Below are 19,712 nucleotides of genomic sequence, written 5' to 3' on the forward strand. Positions count from 1 at the left end.
CGCAAAAAATGCTTGTTTCAATTCCATTCCATCATCTTCATTGACATCAACAGAATAATTCAAAAATTAACAATAGCTAATATCATTCATTATTTTGGATCTCTAAACTTGGCAAGGTGCTACGTTTCCTTTCATTTTCATTAATCATAGTCATTCTGCATTAAAAGCACATCAGCTGATACTTCCTGAGCGTGAAGTGCATTAAATGTGCAACACAAGTCGATGATCGGGCTGCTCAAGATGGAAATGATCGGTGTCGATGTCACCGCTGCTGGCATACTCTACCACGGTCCAGGCCTGGACATCGCCCTGCACGGCTTCATGGAAGACTTCAGTTAAACCGACAAAGGTAGGATTATAATATTTTTCTTTATTATTTACTAGAAATCCAGGGACGTATAATAACTTTGTATTTATTTGATCCAGTTCTCTAATTCTTTATCTTATTTGAGATTAAAGATCCGCTGACATTATTTTTCGCGCTAATTGCTGACTCTTTAACGCCATAAAATCTTTAGATAAGAAATAAAAAGTTATGCAACTTGCATAACTGTATAACAGCACCGGTTGCATATCCGTGCCCCTGCAAAGCGACCTTTAACTGCGATTGGAGATGTGCGGGAAATCTACTTCAGCTTTTGGAGTGAGGAATTGCTTTTGAAGTTCAGAGAGACTTGTCAGTAGTTTTGCTCAGTAAATATATCAATTACAATTCTCATTCATTCATGTTAAACAAGAAAATGCGACACAAAGTATCTCAAAGGTTGAAAAAATTTTAAATCTCTTTCTCTCAAACCGCGCGAGAGATTTGTGTTTGTCGGTGCAGGCGAGCGAGATTATATGAGACTTTTATAACGTTGGGAAAACCACAAACCGCGAGTGCCTGTTCAAAAAATGCGGTCCAATCGCCCACCTGGCGTGCGGCCCTTCAAAAAATTCTTCCAGAGAAAGTACCAGCCAAGCGGCCATAACTTTGACAATTGGCGATCTAAAATAGAAGATATAGAATAATAATAGATAGAATAAAGGTGTGAAAAATGAAAAACCTGACAGCGATTTAAGACTTTATTAACCTAGTCTAAACCACAATAAAATTTGGAATGCATAAAAGTCACAATCATGCCGACAGATAAATGTTTTGCACAAATATTAATCTGAAAGAGGCTATGACATTACATTACAGAATTTTAATTTTACTCTTGAATGACTTTTTCACCACGCGTGACTTCTATGGTACATGAAGGAAAAGCGAGGAAGTGAAGAAATTTTAAGTTTCTGTTCCTGAAAGCTTTAGATCTTTTTATTTTGTGCGAAACTCTCAATGCAAATTTTCATTTTTATGACATTTCAAATAGTTTTATAATTAATACTTTTTTGTGGTCTAAATGTTTAAAAACGGAGCGTAGTCAACGGCAGACTTCCCTTCATTGTCTTTTGCGGTGGCGTCAACGTTTTTGCTCAGCAGCAAGTCGACCACCTCCCACCTCTCCACCTTGCAAGCAACGAGAAGTGCAGTTTCTCCTTTTTTATTGCGCACCTCCAAGTCAATTTTTAATTCTTCTATTAGCCACCACACCACCACTAATGAGCATTCCTTTGGTTCATTTTTTATTGCTTTATGCAATATAGTGTTTCCTTGCTCATCTACTTCTTTTAGCAATGATTTGTTTCTACTGTACATCACTTTCAGCAAATTCAAATCTAAAAACGCGTATTGCAGCGCTTGAAGGCTGTAATTCAAGTGTGCGCCCCTTTCCAACAAAATATGAAACAAATTCAGATTTTCATGCACCACTGTATACATCAAAGCAGTTCTTCTATTGTTGTCCTCTTTGTTAATGTCAGCACCCTTGTCGAGCAGTAATTCGAGCGCGTCACTTGATCCATGTATCGAGGCAAGCATTAGTGCTGTTTCTCCCCTCTCATTGCAGGTGTTCACGTTGATTTTGATTTTATCCACAAGCCAACGAATCACGTCCATGGATCCGTTTTTATCGTTCGTTGCCAGGTGCAGCGAAGTGCATCCGTCTATGGTCACTTTTTTAACCAAACTCTTTTCCTTTTTGTGCAGCAGTTGAGTTATTTCGAAATTGTGCAGTGAATGGTGAAGGGCGTTTTTTCCTGTGCCATCTTTTTTCTTGATATTCACGTTTTTCGCTAGCAGGAACTCAATAATTTGTACTTGATTTAACTTGCCAGCAATCATGAGAGCCGTCATTCCATGGCGTCCAGTGGCATTTAGGTCGACGCCCGATTCGCACAACTGTTGCACCAATTTCAAATTCCCCGTTTCAACGGCTGAATGCAGTTTTCCGGATTTGGCGTAGGTATAAAGAAATTCCTTATTCCAACAGTTGATATTCTTGTTCAACACAAAGCTTCCTCGGCTGTCCACGGCGTTTACTTCCACCCCAGCTTCCTCAACGAGGAAACGCAAGACTTCCTCTGAACATTTTCCCTCTTTTTCGTAAATTATGTGCAAATTTGTTCTACCATCTTTTGTTTTCTGGCTTGCCAGTCTATTGTTTTTCAAGTGCAACAGTTTAAGAATATCAAAAACTGTATTGCTATTATTACGTTTGCGAGTTTGGAATTCTTCGATAGCAAAGTGAGTGGCATTCCACCCATTTGCATCGGTGGCTTCAACATCCGCGTCCAACTCGATCAACTCGCGGACTAATTCCAAGTGCCCGTATTCGGCTGCGCAGTGAAGAGCCGTTTTCCCTCGATCGTCCTTGAAATTTAGGTCACCTTGCACCATCACAAAATAGTCTTTACATATTAAAATCCTTCGGCGCCAGTCTTCTAAATCTCCGTCAGGAAATGTGAGGAGCGTTTTTGGCTCGACTCCTTTTTGCACCAACCACTGACACATTTCAATTTCGTTCCGCAGAGCTGCTAACTGAAGAGGGGCAATTCCATCCATCGTTTTAATATTTTGCAATGCTGAACTCTGTGAGAGCAAATATTCAACGATTTCCTTCTGCCCTTTTACAATGGCGTAGTGCAAAGCATTCCATTTCACTTTCAAATCCTTCATCTCAAAGGTCTCCGGGTCGCGTTCAATTCCGCTCACTTTTTCTTCTAAAAGGAACTTGACCAAGTCCAATTTTCCGTGGAGGACAGCCACGACTAATGGATCATATCGCTGGGTTCCATCTACTGCCGTCCTGGCTCTTTTGGCCAAGAGAATCTCGACGCAATTTATTTGTCCAAATTCGCAGGCACGGTAAAGAGCGTTCATAGCTTGATACGTGCCCTTTGGATCAACACCGATCTCCAGAAGTACAGCGAGGAGCTTTTCTTGGCCAAATTTAGCAGCCTCAAGCAACGCTCTGTTTACTTCTTGTCCTGACCTGAGAATTAACCTGCTCATATCACTGGCAAATTTTTCCTTCAGACTCTTGAGGACATCAACCGCGTCGAGTTCTGCTATCGTACTAAGTACTTCAGGCAACATTTTATTCAAGTTTTCAACTGCTCCCATTTCTAGCAATTCGATTGCGATTTGTTCTCTCTCAATTGCATTGAGAAAAAGACGTGGTCCATCCACGGAAATAAAGTTCTCTTCCGATTCTTTAAACGATATCTGTGGTTTTAAAAGGGTGAAAATATTTGTCAGGCCATCCCGACAAACACGAGTTAGTAGTGTATCCGGTGGCAATACTGATGTCATTTTCAGCAGAAGTACTTTATGTGCTCCGACTCGATCTTCCGTCGTGGAAAAACACAAATCGATAAACTTTCTGCATTCCAAAAACTTGTCTACGTCGCTTCTATCGTATGATGAATTTTTCTCAAAGTTACAATCAAATAGTATTAAATTTGAAGAGCCGAACTCTTGCAAATCTTGTAAGAATTTTTGTGCAGTGAGGAACTCGGCGAAAGTTTGATGCAAGAATGCGAGCTCACCGTTGATGTAGGTCGCGATTCCGAAGTTGTTCAGCCTTTCTAAATCTTCTTTGTTCACTCCTTGGCCGATGAGACAACCTCCACTGATGAAACGAGACGCAATCAGTCGATGGAGTTTCAAAGTTTTTTCAATCCGCCACTCAGCCACTGTGTTGCCTTCATTTTGCATCTCCAAGCACTGCTTCGTTTTCTTCTTCACGACCTTTTCGTAGATGCGGTACAAGTTGTCTTCGCCCTCGCACTCGGCCAGAAGCGATAAATGCAAAGGGTTTTCGAGGATGTTTCCACCTTTAAAATTTCTCAAGAAATGTGCACATTCTTCCTCGCTCTTCTTGCAAACCACACGCAGAAATTCTCTTTGTTTCTCTTCGTTGAAAGGTTCAATTTTGACAGAAGCTGCATTTTCAGTGACTCTCATAATTCCTTCCATCTCGTGAGGTCTCGTTCCAATCCAAAGGGATAATCCTTTTTCGTGTAGCTGTTCTATCAACTCCAGCACTTTTTTTCGGTAATCAGGGCAAACTTCATCGAATCCATCGAGGGAAACGACAACTCTTTTGCTCTCAATCCAACCGTTGATTTCATCTGAGGAATAATTAGTGCTTTGAGATAGGAATTCCACTGCATTAACCTTAAAGCATGTTTCAAAGTAGAGCCGGTGCTTTTGCAGCATGACGTTCAAAACATGAAAATCTGCTTGTTTGAGTTCGAACGCAATTTCTTTGAGAATGGTCGTCTTTCCCGCGCCGGCCACGGAACTCAAAATCCAAACCCGACTTTCTTTCAGGGTTATCTTTGCTTCTTGCAACAACTGATCAAATGAAAAGTTTTGTTCATTCAAATCTTTGTCGAGTTTAAATTTAAAATCGGGCTTGACGAAAATTCTGGGCCAGACAGGAAAGTCGAGAAGATACTGTAGCGTCGAGTTGAGCAGAATATTGGTTTCCTTTGTTGAAGATATTAGCAGTAGTGGTGCTAAAAGTTCTTGCAGACTTTTCCCTCTCTTCAGCTCGTCGCCATCAAGAATTTTAAGCAGACTCTCGAATTGTTCTGTAAATAAATTAAATATATTAAAATTTTAATTTTTTGGTTGTGTGTAAATTACTTTTTTCCCTCAAAACAACGACTAGCCAACCACTGTGGTTCGTTGCCGCGATTTCATATTCACATCTGTTGAGAGAAATCTACAAAAAACAGATTTTCGTCAGTATTTAAAATTTAATAACTGTAGAAAAATTACATTTTCTGATTGAAAACCTTGTTGCTCGACGTCGACGAGGAAAAAGATTTTGGGTTTTCCAATCCACTTGTCAATTTTTGGTCCAATAAATCCGCGCAAAATTTCCGAAACTGGCAATTTTCTCGAATTCACATGCATGCAAACTTCATTTTCTTCATTTACGCTCACTTGGCTGAATACGCAGGTTAAAACGCATCCGACATCAGGCTCCAATTTCAAAACTAAAAATAATATGATTTGGTTTAGTCACGATAGAAACTTTTGATAAAATAGAACACAGACCATCATGGAAATATAATTTGATTGCTGACATGCTCAGTTTCCTAGCACTAGTTTCGAATTGAAGGTTTTGACGTAAAGTTTCTACCAATCTATTCGTTATATCGTCCGCTGTTGGCGTGCTTAAGATAAAAGCCCTTCGACCTCGCAGATTTTGTGACTTGTCTGATTGCCAGGAGTAGAGCTCGTCCCTACGTGTTTTTTTCACAGGAAGTCTTCTTAATGCATCTTTTGTGGAAGGTTGACAAACTGCAGGCTTTTCATTTCTGAAAAATCAGGTTTGATTGAATCTTTTGACCCGCCACTTGTTTTAAGAAGAGATACTGTCTTTTTTTAAAGAAACCCGTGAAATTATTTACTGTAAAAGTTAACAAAGGTTGGTTCACCTTTATTCTCGTAAATTCTTTTTGTAAATTATTAAAAAAATAACTCACTTGTAAAAGAAAAAGAGCGAGTCCTGCGAAAGAAATTTGACTTCAGGTGTCTGTCCAAGGAATAACTTATTTCCCATCCTGCAACTCTGCGACTCGTGGTGGATCCGCCACTGAATTGACGTCAGTACGGTAATCAGCGGTTCATCTTCACGCATCAAGTTTAAATAGCTGCAAATATTCCACACGAACCACGATCCAGTCTTAGCCCGAACAGCCTCCGTTGCTAATTCACAAAATAATATTATTTAAGATAGTAAAAGAGTTACTTTTCTAAAGAACTTACTCTCAACTGTTGAATAGAATACTACCAAATTGTGCATTGCAGGCTCAAAAGTGATCCTGCATGAGTTCCTATTGTCGTAGTTTTCGTATTCATTTTCCGAATCGTATTTTGCGTCGTCAAGTAACCCTCGACAAGGCTGTAAGAAATAAATTATGCTGTAAAATCTTTTGTTGATGTATGCAATTATGCTTACACCGAAATTGACCAGTTTCAAACATTTTTCTAAACCAGTCAAGGTTTTCAGTGATTGGAAAATTTCATCGGTTGTAAAAGAAACGATTAAGCCATCTTTGTCACAGTAGTCAGAATAAATCACTCCGTTTTCATTCCCATGCGACAGAAAGAAAAGCACAAACACGTCAGGCAAATCTGGAAAAATCTCGTATAAAAATATTATTTTCACAAATTTTATAGCTCGAACCTTTGCATTCAAACAATTGCAAAAGCTGGTCCTTGTCGGCGAGAAGCTCGAGCAAATTTTCTTTCGTGGGTGATAAGAGATCGTAGAAATTACAGTTTCTTCTTTCTTCAAAGGTTTTTCTCAAATTTCCCACGTCAACGTCATCACCGTTTCGAAAATGCTCATCGAAAAATTTTTTTGAGCTGGCTGGGTGCTTTCCTTCATTAAATTTAAAGTCGTAATGGACAGCGAGAACCCAAACGCTGGGAAAAGCATATATTTATCTCAATTTTTATTTTCAGAATGAAATGGATGAGATCAAACCTTTCAGCTCTTTGGGTGACGATTTTTCCGTCCTGGAATGACTGGAAAAATCCGAGTTTAGCTGGGTCTTTATTCATCTTCTATATTTTTCCAAACCACGAGTCAATAATCCTTTAAAATTATTACACTCAAATTAAATTTATAACGTTGATATATTGGTAATTTTTCATTTTTTATTTTATTTTAAATTTTTAGTTAAAATGATTCACTTCAGATAATTTTTTCCTCGCATATCTTTCAACATTATAAATTGACAAAAAATCACATGAAAATTAAAATTAAAAAGTTAATGTGAAGAACTGCTCTTAAAATAATGGAACACATAGATGTAGTAGTGTCAATTCTTCTTCCTTCAATTTCAAAATTCATTTAATTAAATATCCGAACATAGCCGCGCACTATTTTTTTACTAATACCATTTCACGAGTTAAAAATCAAGAAATAATTATCCCTGCTTATAAATAAATAAATTTTATAATTAAAAATTCCCTAACAATAAGTAATTCAACGGTCCATTACTTTTCAGGTTGAGGTCTTAGATAAAACACAGGTCCTTGATGAAAATTTCAGATTGCTTAAATAAAGGCTTTATCACATTTATATTTACGTGCGTTGGAAGTGAGTACACACAATCCAATCTCCAATCAAACCTTTCCTTTTCCGGGTTGACACATATGAATTTTTATCAAATCCATATTATTGCAAGCATTCTATGGAGTTAGTTTTTATTTTTTAAGAATAAACTCCTAATATTTATAAAATAATAATCCAGATGGTGTAAAGGCGATAGGAAATCGCAATCAGGTTTATGAAACAACAGACGAACTACTTGGAAACACAATTTAATCGCAACCAGAAAAAAGTATGAACGAATGAAAGAAAAAAGTCTTACTTTTATTTAAATAGTGACCTTGATTTGTTGGGGCATATTTCAAAATGCACATTAAAAAATATTATCTCTCTTTAAATTTAAAATATCAGCTTAAAAACGATTGGTTGGAATTTATTGCTTTAATTATAAATAATTTAAGCCAGGGAAAAGGCTATTTTCGGTTAAATACTCTAAAAACCATACTAATTTGTATATTTAACGTTATATTATGGGTAGTTTATTTTATCCTCCCGCATAAACGGAGAATATATAGGAACTATATTTTTGTTGAACTGACTAAAAGAGCAGAAAAAACTCACTTGGATAAATTTTGGCAGCGCTAATCCTTTTCAAATTCGATTCAAGACGTAAAATTTGCAGTTGTCAGTATTGCCAATTGCCAGCGGAGCTGTGTTTAGGTCTCCTGCGCGGCGAATGTGCTGTGCGTGTGTGAGGCAAGAGGCACCAGAAGGGGAACCGAACAGCAACACAGTAGTTAATTATTTGACTCATTTTTTTTGGCCATGCTGGTCGTGCAAAAAAGCCGCTCTCCGCTACACCTATTATCATCAGGAAAAACTACAATAAGAAAGAAAGAGTAGTTTTTTTTAAATTCACCATATTAACAAATTGCGTCACGCCAAATTATTATTTATTATCATTATAAATCATCTTTCCTTTTTTATTAATTCATTTTAACAATTAGAAAAAAAATCCAGGAAATTTATTGACAAATTTATTAGGAACCGTGTCTGCTATGTACAAGGTAGATAGTGGATTTAAGAAACAAATAAAAATTTTTATTTTTCCATTAGACAACGAAGGTAATATAACATCATCTCATTTTTATTGCAATAAAAATTATCGATTTTTTTTTTGTCTAAAATGTAATTGCTTGATAACATGGATGGGATTAATCGATCCTCTTCCAGGAAAATGTAAATACATTTGAAAGTAAAAGTATAAATTTATATTATTGTTAATATATTATTTTAAAATTGACAAACTAAATGTAATATCAAAAAACAATAAAATATAGGAAATCAAGAACGGTAACATCTCTGGTTGGCTTATTATATGCAGCAAGCGATGCTAATCATCTACGCCAGTTGCATACTTGCCCTCGATAAAGGTGCCTCTGGAATTCGATCGACAACTCATAATTCAATAACGCATAGCCAGCATCAAAACTATTTTTAAATTGAAAATACACTTCACTGCTTTTGTTTTCCAAAGTTAAATTAAGGTAAAATTTTCTGACAGCAAAACGGGGCGTAAAAATTGATGACTTGACAGTAAAAATCTCAAATTAATATTTGCCTACATCTTTAATTTTATTTCCTAAAACAAAAACAAGTACTCTTTGACATGTTTTTCTAAAATTAAAAATTTTGTAATACGAAAGAAAAATATTAATACGAAAAAAACCGAAAAAATCTACAATTATGCCCGTTACCCGAAAGTGAAGTGCTTTTATATCATTAAAAATGGTGCGTAGTCCAAAGCAGACTTGCCTTCATTGTCTTTTCGAGTAGCGTCGGCGTTTTTGTTGAGCAGAAAGTCGACAACCTCCCACCTTCCCTCCTTGCAAGCTGCCAAAAGCGGTGTTTCTCCGTCATTGTTGCGGGCCTCCAAGTCGAATTGTCCGTCCTCGACCAGCCACCGCAGCACATCAAACGGACATTGGGGAAAATAGCATGTCGCAGCAATGTGGAGCAAAGTGTTACCTATCTTGTCTTTCATCGAGTCGGGGTTTCTTTCGTGGAAGAATCTGACCATGTTTAAATCATACAAAGCGTACCGAAGCAAATTTTTGCACCTGGTCACTTTGGCACCTTTTTCAAATAGCATTTGAATAAGATCAAAATTTTTTTCGTAAACCGCCCAAAAAAGGGCAGTGTAGCCCCATTTGTCCACCTTGTTGACGTCAGTGTTCATTTTGAGCAGAAACTCGACCGCCTCTTGGAAATTTCTCGAGCAAGCATGAAACAGCGCGGTGCTTCCACAATTACTAGCGGCGTTCACGTCTATTTCGATATCAATCACGAGCCAGTGAATCACATCCATTGATCCGGTATTTACTGCAAGGTGCAGCGACGTGTTTCCGCTCTTGGTCACTTCTCTGACTAAACTCTCGTCTTTTCTGTGAAGCATTTTGGCTATTTCTAAATTAGGCAAAGCGTGGTGAACCGCGTTTCTTCCTTTTTCGTCCTTTCTCTTGAGGTCAGCGTTTCGTTCCAAAAGAAATGCGACGACATCCGATTTGTTTAATTTGGAAGCACGCATGAGAGCGGTTTTTCCCTTATGATCAGCGGCATTGAGGTCGGCGCCCGACTCGATCAACTGCTGCACCAGCGCCACGTCTCCTTTTTTCGCAGCCAAGTTCAGTTTTCCATCAACTCCAGCATATTCGACCAGGAAAAGGAAACGAACCAGTTTGTGGTCTCTGATGTAATCAAATCTTTGGTAATTGTTTGACAGGATATGCAAGACTGTCCGTCCATCGTTTGTTTTTTGGCATGCCAATTTACTACTGCTCTCGTGCAGCAATTCAAAGATATTCATATACTCATGATCAATTATGTCGCATTTTAAGAATCCTTTGCCAGCAAAGTGTGCCGCATTCCATCCGTTGTGGTCAGTGGCTTCAATTTCCGCGCCCAAATCGATTAACTCGCGGACCAAATCCAAGTGCCCGTATTCGGCGGCGCAGTGGAGAGCCGTTTTTCCGCTTTCGTCCTTTTTCTTGACGTCACTCTGCAGCATGAGGAAGTAATCTTTACAAACCAAATATTCGCGGATCTTCTGCTTCCCGAGTAACGTTTCCAACTCAACTCCTTCTTGCACCAGCCATCGACAAATATCAAGTTTCTTTGTAAGAGCTGCCAACTGGAGCGGGCTTTTTCCGTCCCTTGTTTCAATTCTCTTTAAATTGATGTTCTTCGATAGCAAGAATTCAGCAACCTCCTTGTGTCCTTTTGCAACGGCAAAGTGAAAAGAATTCCATCTGCTTTTTTTCATGCCCATTGCCTCAAATGTGTCTGGGTCGCGTGAGATTCCACTGATTTTTTCTTCCAAGAGGAATTTGACCAGGTCCAAATGCCCATATTTCGCAGCAGTAATCAAAGGGTCGTAGCATTTCCGGAGACCACGAGAGCAATTGACGTGCCAATTTTTACAAGCGTCACAATAGGTCTCAAGGAACAAAGCGAGAAGTTTATCATGTCCAATTTTAGCAGTTAATTTCAACGCTTTTTCTATTGAATCAAGAACCAAACGATTTAATTCGGCTGTAAATCTTTTTCTCAGTGACTTAAAAACCTCAACCGCATCGTATTCTATTATTGTGTAAAGCAATTCAGGCCAAATGTTTTTTAAATTAATACTCACAGAACCCAATTCTAATAATTCAATCGCGATTTGTTCATTTTCTATTGCACTGATAAAAAGACGGGGACCGATTTTCAAATGAAACCGTTTGTTTTCATTTTGTCTGAAAGAAATGTGTGGTTTGATAAGCGTGAAGATATTAATTAAATTATCTCTACACACACGAGTCAAAAACACAAAAGGCGACGTATTTTCAGCCATTCTAAACAGAAGATCTTCATTCTTCTGACCTTCTTTGGTGGAAAAGTATAAATCCACAAACTTCCTGCATTCTGAAAATTCATCATCGTCACACGGATTACTGAATATGCGCATGTACGGAAGTTTAATGGATTCACTGTCAAACAGAATCAAACTGGAAGTGCCACACTCCTGAAGGTCTTTTATAAATTTCTGGGCGGTAAGGAATTCAGCAAACGCCTCGTGCGGGAAAGAGACTTCTCCATCCACGCAAGTTGCGATTTCGAGATCATTCAGCCTTTCCAAATCTTCTCTCTTCACACCTGAACCGACAATTTGCTCCACTCGTCGCGTTTTTCTGATGTAGAGAGACGATATCAGCCGAAGCGAGTGCAATGTCTGCTCAATCTCCTCCTCGGACACCTCTTTATTATTTCCATTTTCTCTTCCCAAGCACGTTTTCACTTTGTCCTTCGTGACTTTGTCGTAAATTTCGTACAAATTGTCTTCACAGACGCTTTTAACCAGCTGCGAAAAGTGCAAAGGGGTTTCCAGAGTGTCACTTCGGTTGGTATTGGCCAGGATGTCGTTGCATTCTTCTTTACTTTTGCTGGTCAACAACTGCAGTAACTCTGATCGTTTAGCCAGGTCAAAGGAATCTATAACAAATATTGAAATGGTGACAATATTTAGCAGTGGTTTATTTTGCCCACTAGAATTAATTACCCAGGAAATTTTGAGCCAAAACTTAAAACAATAATATATTCACCATATGTATGGATTAATTATTTCAAACTGCTAAAATGGTTATATAATAGATAAAGCTCTCACAAAAAATGAATAGTAAAAAATTGTTCGTGTCTCGAGTTACTTATTTATGTGTCATGCCTAAAAGAGCAGCCTTCTCTCTTTAATTTTTTATCCTGAGCACTATATATAGCTATGGCATTTCATTCATTGCCACACATTCTCCCGGCCTAGTGTTATGCCTTCGAAGTCGCGTGCCTGGCAGCCTTCGATCCCGCCCACCCCCAAACGTTATCGCTGAAGTACGTTCCAGTTCTGAGCCAGTCCCAAAAATAGATTTTTGACGGTAATAAAAATGTCAAACCCAGAGAGTAATAAAAAAGTGTCAATTCCTTAGCAAAGAATATTATTAATCTCATTCTCTGGGAATGATGCTCATGTGCGTCATGCAATTTTGCACGGAAAATTTTGTTTCTTTTTTGTATTCTTTGCAAGTTAAAAAAATAGAGCAATTTTAAATTTGTCCATTTGTTCTTAATGCAAAAAGATGGTGTTTTTCATATTTTAGTTTTTAAAATGCTGGTATTGCACAGTATTTCACATCCAACGACGACAAATCTTATCTTTTTGATGAGTGCGTGTTTCTCGGAGCATTGATCTCTAATGACGATAGAGATAAAATATTAGTTCATGATAGAGAGAAAACTGGAGTTTTTAAAATTGTTAGAGGAGACTAATAGATGCTCTTAAAAGGGCTCAATCGAGCATAACCGAGCCTTAAAAAATATCTCGTTGGCTTTTATGTTTTTCTTTACTAGATATACAAAAAATTCGCTTTTGAAAGTGATAATTAATTGCAGAATATGAGGAAAAAGCCCACTGAAATTAATGTACAAGAATAAAAAGCCAACTCACGCGTTGCCATTTCGGCCTGGCTGCCACAAGTGCCGCGCTTCATTTGGAGGCAGAAAACAGCGAGCAATTGACTCATATATACTATTTCTTATCATGATTCCTGATGAGTCAGGGGATTATATGAATGAAAGCGCGCAGGTGAGATTAGGCCGGGTTAATTGCTAGAATGAAAATTTCAACATAAAGACTGTTGACTTGAGGATGAATCAGCAATCAGCAGGAAATTGTGAAGATTTGGAGACATTGAACCAAAAGATATTTAAAAAAAATTATCTGTAAGATATTTTTGGAATGGGTTGACTTTTCCCGCCTTAAAATTAATTTTGGTTCTAAAAATAAAATATGTGATATGAGCGTGGCAGTCAATGAGAGTGTGAGCATCAGCCCGATATCCTAACAATGCCACAATGTAATCAGAGTAATTGTAAATTGAGACGAAATGCGCTTCACTCTGTGACATAATATGAAGTAAAAGAGAGAAGAGGTCGTGACAGTGCTGGTTTGCATTACACTGCTTAATTTATATTGCATCCAGTTTAGTTGTGACCCTAAGGAGTGAAGGACGACAGGATGAAACTTATTCCATGATGTCAGCAGAGGTGAGTGAAAATCCCGGCTAATGTAAAAACAAACCATATAATATAATCAATTTTTTATATTCCAGCTTCAAAGATGAAAATGATTTAAACGTAAATTTTTTCCTCTTATCACATATCACATACCGCAAACTCTCTTCCCTGCATGGTCTAAATCAATTAATTAACAAATTTTGATTGAAATTTAACAATTAATATTCCTCTAATGTTGTTAATCATGTGAGGCTTAAATAACCGCCGCGGAAGATCTCCAATGATGGGAAAACCAGAATCTATTAATTGATTATTATATTAATAATAATCAAAATTATAGCTTTTAGAACATAGATAAATTTAACTTTGAGGTTGCATAATAGTTCAAAGACTCTTTTGGTTAGTATATATGAGGCGGGGAGGATCGTCAGCTTATAGTTTTTTAAGAATAACATGAAACCCATAAATATTATTACAACTCACTTGAAATTTTGACTATAGTCCTACTATAGTTGCTTCTATATATTGCTTGCAAGCCGGGGAAGAGCAATAATGGAGGTTGCAAATAGAAGGAACATCTATCCGACACACGAGCCTGATGACGTTAAACGGACCGGCCAAGTGTTCATTGTGAGGCGAGGCGTGCCCTTGGGGATATCGTCGACGAACATCTATTCCTCATCGGATATCGAAAACCCGTTTCACCACTGGGCGATCGCAGTGAAATTCGTTGACGGGACCTGGGTTCGAATCGAAGGTTAGCAAGCAAGCAGTATCCAAAAGCCGAAGAAACACTTTCATCTTCTTCTTCTTGATGCTGAGATTTTATATTGCAGGGTTTAACGTGCACGGACGTCTCCGCGGTGGGTATCGCTGCTCCTCCTCCAAACCAAGAGGCACCATCATCAATGTTGAAGACACCCCTGTTTCTGGAACTGCAAAATTTCATGTGTGGCTTTTGAATTTCCTCTCACTGCAATGGCTCAAGGCGAGTTTGTACAGGCCTGTGCGCTTCATTAAGGCTTCGCCACGTGACCTGCACAAGCTTGCTGCTAGCATCCCTATCAACTTGCCATTTTACTGCCTCCAATTCAATGATTGCCAAACTTGGTTTTTGAGAGCTATGTATGAACTTCGAAAATACGAAATAGTTATCTTAAACAAATAATTAAATTTACGGCTAAGATGCATATGTGTGCTATCAAAATGGTGTGATCGGCCAACAGTTTGTAATAACATAATATCTGACTCTATTTTTCTATACTCTGGCTTATTATAAACACAATTAAATAAAGAACAATACACATTCCTTGCCTTTTTATCTCCCTATGAACAATTTCTTTGCATTTACTTCTCAACTGGTTTAATCTTACTGGAATGTGATGCAGAATCCTTTAATTGAGTATCACGTAAATGGATGAGTGTGCAAACCTTTTTTTATTAAATAGCTTTTGAAGAGTTCTTCGAACTGGCGCTTCAATCCTTACCTTTCAGATGATGTTTTGTCTCTCGACTGGAAAAAATGTAATTTCATATCTCCTGAATTTTTTATATTCACCGTGGCTTGAGAGATATTGTAGAATTGTTTCCTAGAGCAAGCTCCTTACGTTACAAAACTTCTTGCGAATCAAAAACTACCCTGCTCATAATTTATGTATGTTTGTTAGTATTAGTAAAAATGTTAAATTCAGCCTAGAATTCGTTCATAAGATTTAAGAAATAGAATGAAAATATGCCCCGTTTAAAATCTGCTGCACATATTAGCCCAAATTCTTATTGCGGATAAATGAATCACAAATAGGAGAAATAAATCTTGCTCGAATATTGCTGTGCTCCATGAAAATAAAATTAACAAATCAACCCAAATAATAATAATTAAAAGTTTCTTTGTCTCTCTTGACGTAACAGCATGAGAATTTTTTTAATTTTGACTTTTTATGAGGCATTTTATTAAAGCCAAAAAGGAAAGAGAGAGTTAAAGAGGCAACCGCGCGGTGGCGTCAGCGGTCTGTTTCTCTCTCCCGCGAGAATTGCACGATGCGCTCCATCTTTTGAAGACTGGGAAAATTTCCAATGGTAAAATGGAAAGTTTATTTTAAATTATAAGCCTCAGATTAACAATTTATTTATTATTTAAAAAGATTTTCAACTTTCACCTTTACCTAATTAACTAACCATTTTGATAACTTGCTATTTCAAGTTAAAAATGTAACAAACATCTGCAAAAAATATAAAATTTTACACCAACAAAATTGTTCCACTGCTTTTAATACAATTTAGCTACGAATAATGTGTAAAAATATGTTTTTATCTTCATTTTACGCAGGCTAAACAGGGGAAAATATTTCCGAGGTCAAAAACCTCATTAACTTCCAGAATTGGCTGCTTGTTTCCGCGCCGGGGCGAAATTTGTCTCAACTCTCGTGTCCTCGACTCAAGGAGGTAAGCAGCGACGACAAATTGCCATCGTGTGCAAAGGGAAAACGGCTCAATTTGGCTGGCTTTTGCCGGGAAAAATAAACGGAGCAGCGCAGCGCGTCTTGTTTGGCCAAATTAGATTAATTAGTCCCGCGAGGAGGTGGCGGCGGTGGCAGGGCCAACAGCGAACGGGAGATCACGTTTCGCGGTTCATTAATTAAATCTGCCTCCGCCGGATCAAGCTCGCTTCACGCAGACTGTCATGAAAAGCCTCAGAAAAATTAAACTTTGTTGACAAATTGTGTCAAGCTTGGGATAAAGTTAAGAAATATTCACTTTCAGAGAGAGCAAACAATAAGTGTTTTAAGTCTAGTTTGAAACAAAATAAAATTTAAATTATAAACTTTTAAAAGCATTATTTAGTGTCTTCCGGTAAAGAAAAAGATTGCTAAATGAGAAATTTATTAGATTTTTTAAAATTAAAATTACATAAAGAGTAAAAAATTGCCCTCCGTTTTTTTATTCTAAAAAAACCCTGATTTTTTAAGTGGAAAATCGATGCTGCAAATTATGCTCTCGTCTCCAGTAAGAAGATAAAGAGTGACTACGGTCCATCTTTCACTCTTGGCACCGAGACTCACATTATTTTCCTTTCTCGTCTCGGTGGGGAGCAAGAAATAAATTTTCAGGGTGAGGCTGCGCTAATTGGACCGCGGTTCGCTTCCAATTTGCCAAATTGTCCAAGGAGAGGGCTTTTATTTTATTTTATTTCTCGCTCTCTGTGCGCGCACGACCGGCAGTTCAATTTAACAGAAGAGTGAGAACCTCGCGTGAAATCAGGAAGTAAATTCGACGAGAGGATCTTTCTTATTTAAAAAAAGGCTCTCTGGGTTTAAATTTGAGCTTTATTTAAAGTAACACTGACGCCTCGAAACAAAGTCTGAATAAGGTTCATTTTTTTTAAAACGCCCTATTCAATTAATTTTTGATAATAAAAGAACCATCGTTCTGAGAATTGGCAGGAAAAAAACGGAGGAGCAGATATTTTTGCGGCGCGGCCAGAAATATCCAGCAGCGTGCGCGGCGTCGTCTCAGCTCTCTTTCTGACAAATAAAATATTCGTATTGAAATGCGCGCGGCTGGAATATAAAAATACACACGGACGCGAGAAGAGCTGTGAAAGGCGGCGTCCACGTGCGAACCAATCAATTCGAATGAGTTGCCACACGTTTCTTTTTTCCAGCAGCGGCTGAGCCGAAAATAACCGCTCTCCAGAAAGAGAGGAACAGCCGCTTGTGCCTATTTTCAATGACGAATATATTGTTGTTGTTGATCGCTCTTTCAGCACACTCCATGATACATGCTCTACAAACAAATAATTTGTATATGAACGTTTATCAATGCTAAAATTGGAATAACTGTTAAAAATATTATGCTGAATTTTTTATATAAATATTTTATTTTATTTTTAATTTTTTAATAGAATTAAAATTTGTCAATTATAAACACTGCGCTCTATTTAAATTTCATCCAAATTTAAATCTCTCAGTTAAAACTAGAAAAAAAATCTATATAAATTTTCAAATATAATGCGTTGTTATCTTAGTTAGGAATATTTTGCCACAAGGACTGTTTTAACGAGCAATTATTATTGAGTCATTTTTTTAAATTATTTAACGCGACAAATTTGCAAAAAATATTTTCTATGCTATTTTTAGAGACTGTTCGTTTATTGATGTATAGAAAATGTTATAAGCTAAAGATTAATTAATATTTATTGGCATTTTAAATAAAAATGGTCGAGATTAGCTTGAGAAGAGTTATTGAACAAAGGGATTACGCCTTGGCAATTGCCCCAAAAATTTTAACTTTAATTATTTGCCAACATCTCAGGTTTGAAAAAAAACCTACACACCTCCCCTAGATAGCCAATGGAATTTTTGGGTGATCGTCGACGCCTACAATCCACTATCCCCAATTTGCCTTTACCTACCTGTGTAAAAATGATAATTTCACGCGTGCAGTGCAAGTGACAGCTGCGAAAAATCCCAGCGAGGCGCGTAAAATTCGAGCGATTGTCTATTTGACACAGGTGACGCACTGCCTGTAAAATACAAGCAAAAATGCTATAAAATTTATGATTCTGCTTTTTAGATTTTTATTTTTAACCTTTTAACTCTATATAAAGTTTGGAATACATTTTTACTAATTTAAGATAGCAGAGCAGAAAACAAGTTTCCTAAAATGCAAAGCAGCGCGATTTTTATCGTTAATGCAATCATGGGGATGAGGGGTGATCACCCTGAAAACACTTTGGCTATCTAGGGGAGGTCGAGACGAGTTTAATGGTGTGTAGTTTTTTTACAATTCTGACTGTTTGAACTCGAGATTTGGAGGTGAAAATATTGACAAAAATGGAACAATTGGTGTCACCAGTCGAGAAAAAAGAAGGAAATAATATTTTGATCTAACATTTTGTCTGGAACTGGGACATGGTTCAAAGGAAAAATTTCTGGAAACGAACTGCAGTTGCTGGGATTTGGTTTTCGCAAGGATCGGTCGCTGGCTTCCACGGTGGGTTGCTGGGATTCGTCGCTGCCACGGCGAAATAGTAAATTCCTCGCACACGAGGCTTATTATTAATATTTAAAGAGACAAGTTTTGTTCCAAACTGAACAAACTAGTCACTTTAAGACGATTTTCAAGTTTGAGAGTGGTTTAAAAGGCTCTAAATTGCATGATACGTGCTAATTTTATAGATTCATGAATTTTAAAGATTAGAAAAAAATATTCGCTCTTGTAGAATAAACAGCCTTGATTATTTTAATCCAATTGTTGATAATGCGCATCCAAAGGTAAAAAAGAGGCTGTAATATATAGCCCGTAATTAAAATTCCAGCGCTGTGGTCTCATTATTTTTTTGCACTTCCGGCAGAAGGGCGCGTGGCGTAATAGATCACGGCGCGCGTGCTCTCATTAAAAGCCGTGCAAAACTTGGCTGGCTCGCCCACGAATTAATAAACTCGTTTGATCCTCCGCGCAGAGACGCATTTTCTAAAGCGAAATTTAATTACCAAAGGCATACGCGCGTTTTATTGACCCATCTCGTAAATAATTAAACCTTCCGAAAATTAATAATTTAATTATGCCTCAATTCCTGGAAAAGATATAAAATTTCAAATGGTTTTCTCGTGCCTTTATAATTACAAGATAAATTTATTTGAAACAAAACGCAGTGTCAGTTAATTAATAATTCCTACACCGGAGTCGGTATTTAATTGCAAAGTTCAGCGAAGCAAAAATCTTCCAGAATTTAATTTGCGTCGTCTCGTTATCAAAGAGTGCGTCTTCCTCCCTTTAACACGCAAAGGCCGTGCCGGGGTTGAAACGTTTCGGAACAATAATTACCGCGGCGGCAGCGTGTCAGCGTAACATATATAGAAGACGCCGCGCCGTTTCCATTAGTCGCGTGTCGCTCACGTGTGCAACAAAAGATACACTCGCTCGCTCGCTCTCTCGCGTTTTGTCAGCAGCTGACTGACTGCCAGCGAGTGAGACGAGACAAGAGCCGCGGGAACAGGTGTGCTCGCTAAAAGTAAACTTTGCTCTCTGGCTCCTCCATTGCTGCTTTGTCATCAGAGAACGTACGCTGCATGGATCCAATTTCGCACTTGCTTCAGCCGATTCCGGATCGCAGCACACACTTAATTGAAAATTTCCTTATTGCAAAAAAACCCCGAGGTAGTGTAG

The 19,712-nt window shown here is 37.8% G+C and overlaps 2 protein-coding genes across 2 annotated transcripts; both read right to left on the minus strand.

The window, feature by feature from the left end:
• Positions 1-1,214: 1,214 nt before the first annotated feature.
• On the minus strand, positions 1,215-6,994 carry LOC135938637 (uncharacterized). The gene is made up of 9 exons (XM_065482427.1): positions 6,873-6,994; positions 6,570-6,811; positions 6,342-6,517; positions 6,149-6,284; positions 5,866-6,088; positions 5,435-5,697; positions 5,153-5,373; positions 5,018-5,096; positions 1,215-4,962 (listed from the first exon to the last, which is right to left on the minus strand). Exons 1-9 carry the CDS (start codon positions 6,947-6,949, stop codon positions 1,382-1,384), a joined length of 4,998 nt encoding a protein of 1,665 aa, XP_065338499.1. The 5' UTR covers positions 6,950-6,994; the 3' UTR covers positions 1,215-1,381.
• Positions 6,995-9,167: 2,173 nt separating this feature from the next.
• On the minus strand, positions 9,168-13,038 carry LOC135940590 (putative ankyrin repeat protein RF_0381). The gene is made up of 2 exons (XM_065485538.1): positions 12,976-13,038; positions 9,168-11,972 (listed from the first exon to the last, which is right to left on the minus strand). The coding sequence occupies exons 1-2, from the start codon at positions 13,016-13,018 to the stop codon at positions 9,217-9,219; spliced, it is 2,799 nt and encodes a 932-aa protein (XP_065341610.1). The 5' UTR covers positions 13,019-13,038; the 3' UTR covers positions 9,168-9,216.
• Positions 13,039-19,712: the final 6,674 nt, after the last annotated feature.

The sequence above is a fragment of the Cloeon dipterum genome, chromosome 3 (genome assembly GCF_949628265.1).
Source record: "Cloeon dipterum chromosome 3, ieCloDipt1.1, whole genome shotgun sequence".
Lineage (NCBI taxonomy): Eukaryota > Metazoa > Arthropoda > Insecta > Ephemeroptera > Baetidae > Cloeon > Cloeon dipterum.

Bases quoted from the DNA above. Each gene is read 5' to 3' on its own strand.
- LOC135940590 (XM_065485538.1), bottom strand. From the start codon at position 13,018: ATGAAGCGCGGCACTTGTGGCAGCCAGGCCGAAATGGCAACGC. The intron at 11,973-12,975 runs GTGAGTTGGCTT...TATTTGTTATAG, and splicing joins CCAGGCCGAAATGGCAACGC to ATTCCTTTGACCTGGCTAAA.
- LOC135938637 (XM_065482427.1), bottom strand. From the start codon at position 6,949: ATGAATAAAGACCCAGCTAAACTCGGATTTTTCCAGTCATTCCAGGAC. The intron at 6,089-6,148 runs GTAAGTTCTTTA...TTTGTGAATTAG, and splicing joins ATTCTATTCAACAGTTGAGA to CAACGGAGGCTGTTCGGGCT. The intron at 4,963-5,017 runs GTAATTTACACA...ATTTATTTACAG, and splicing joins CGTTGTTTTGAGGGAAAAAA to AACAATTCGAGAGTCTGCTT.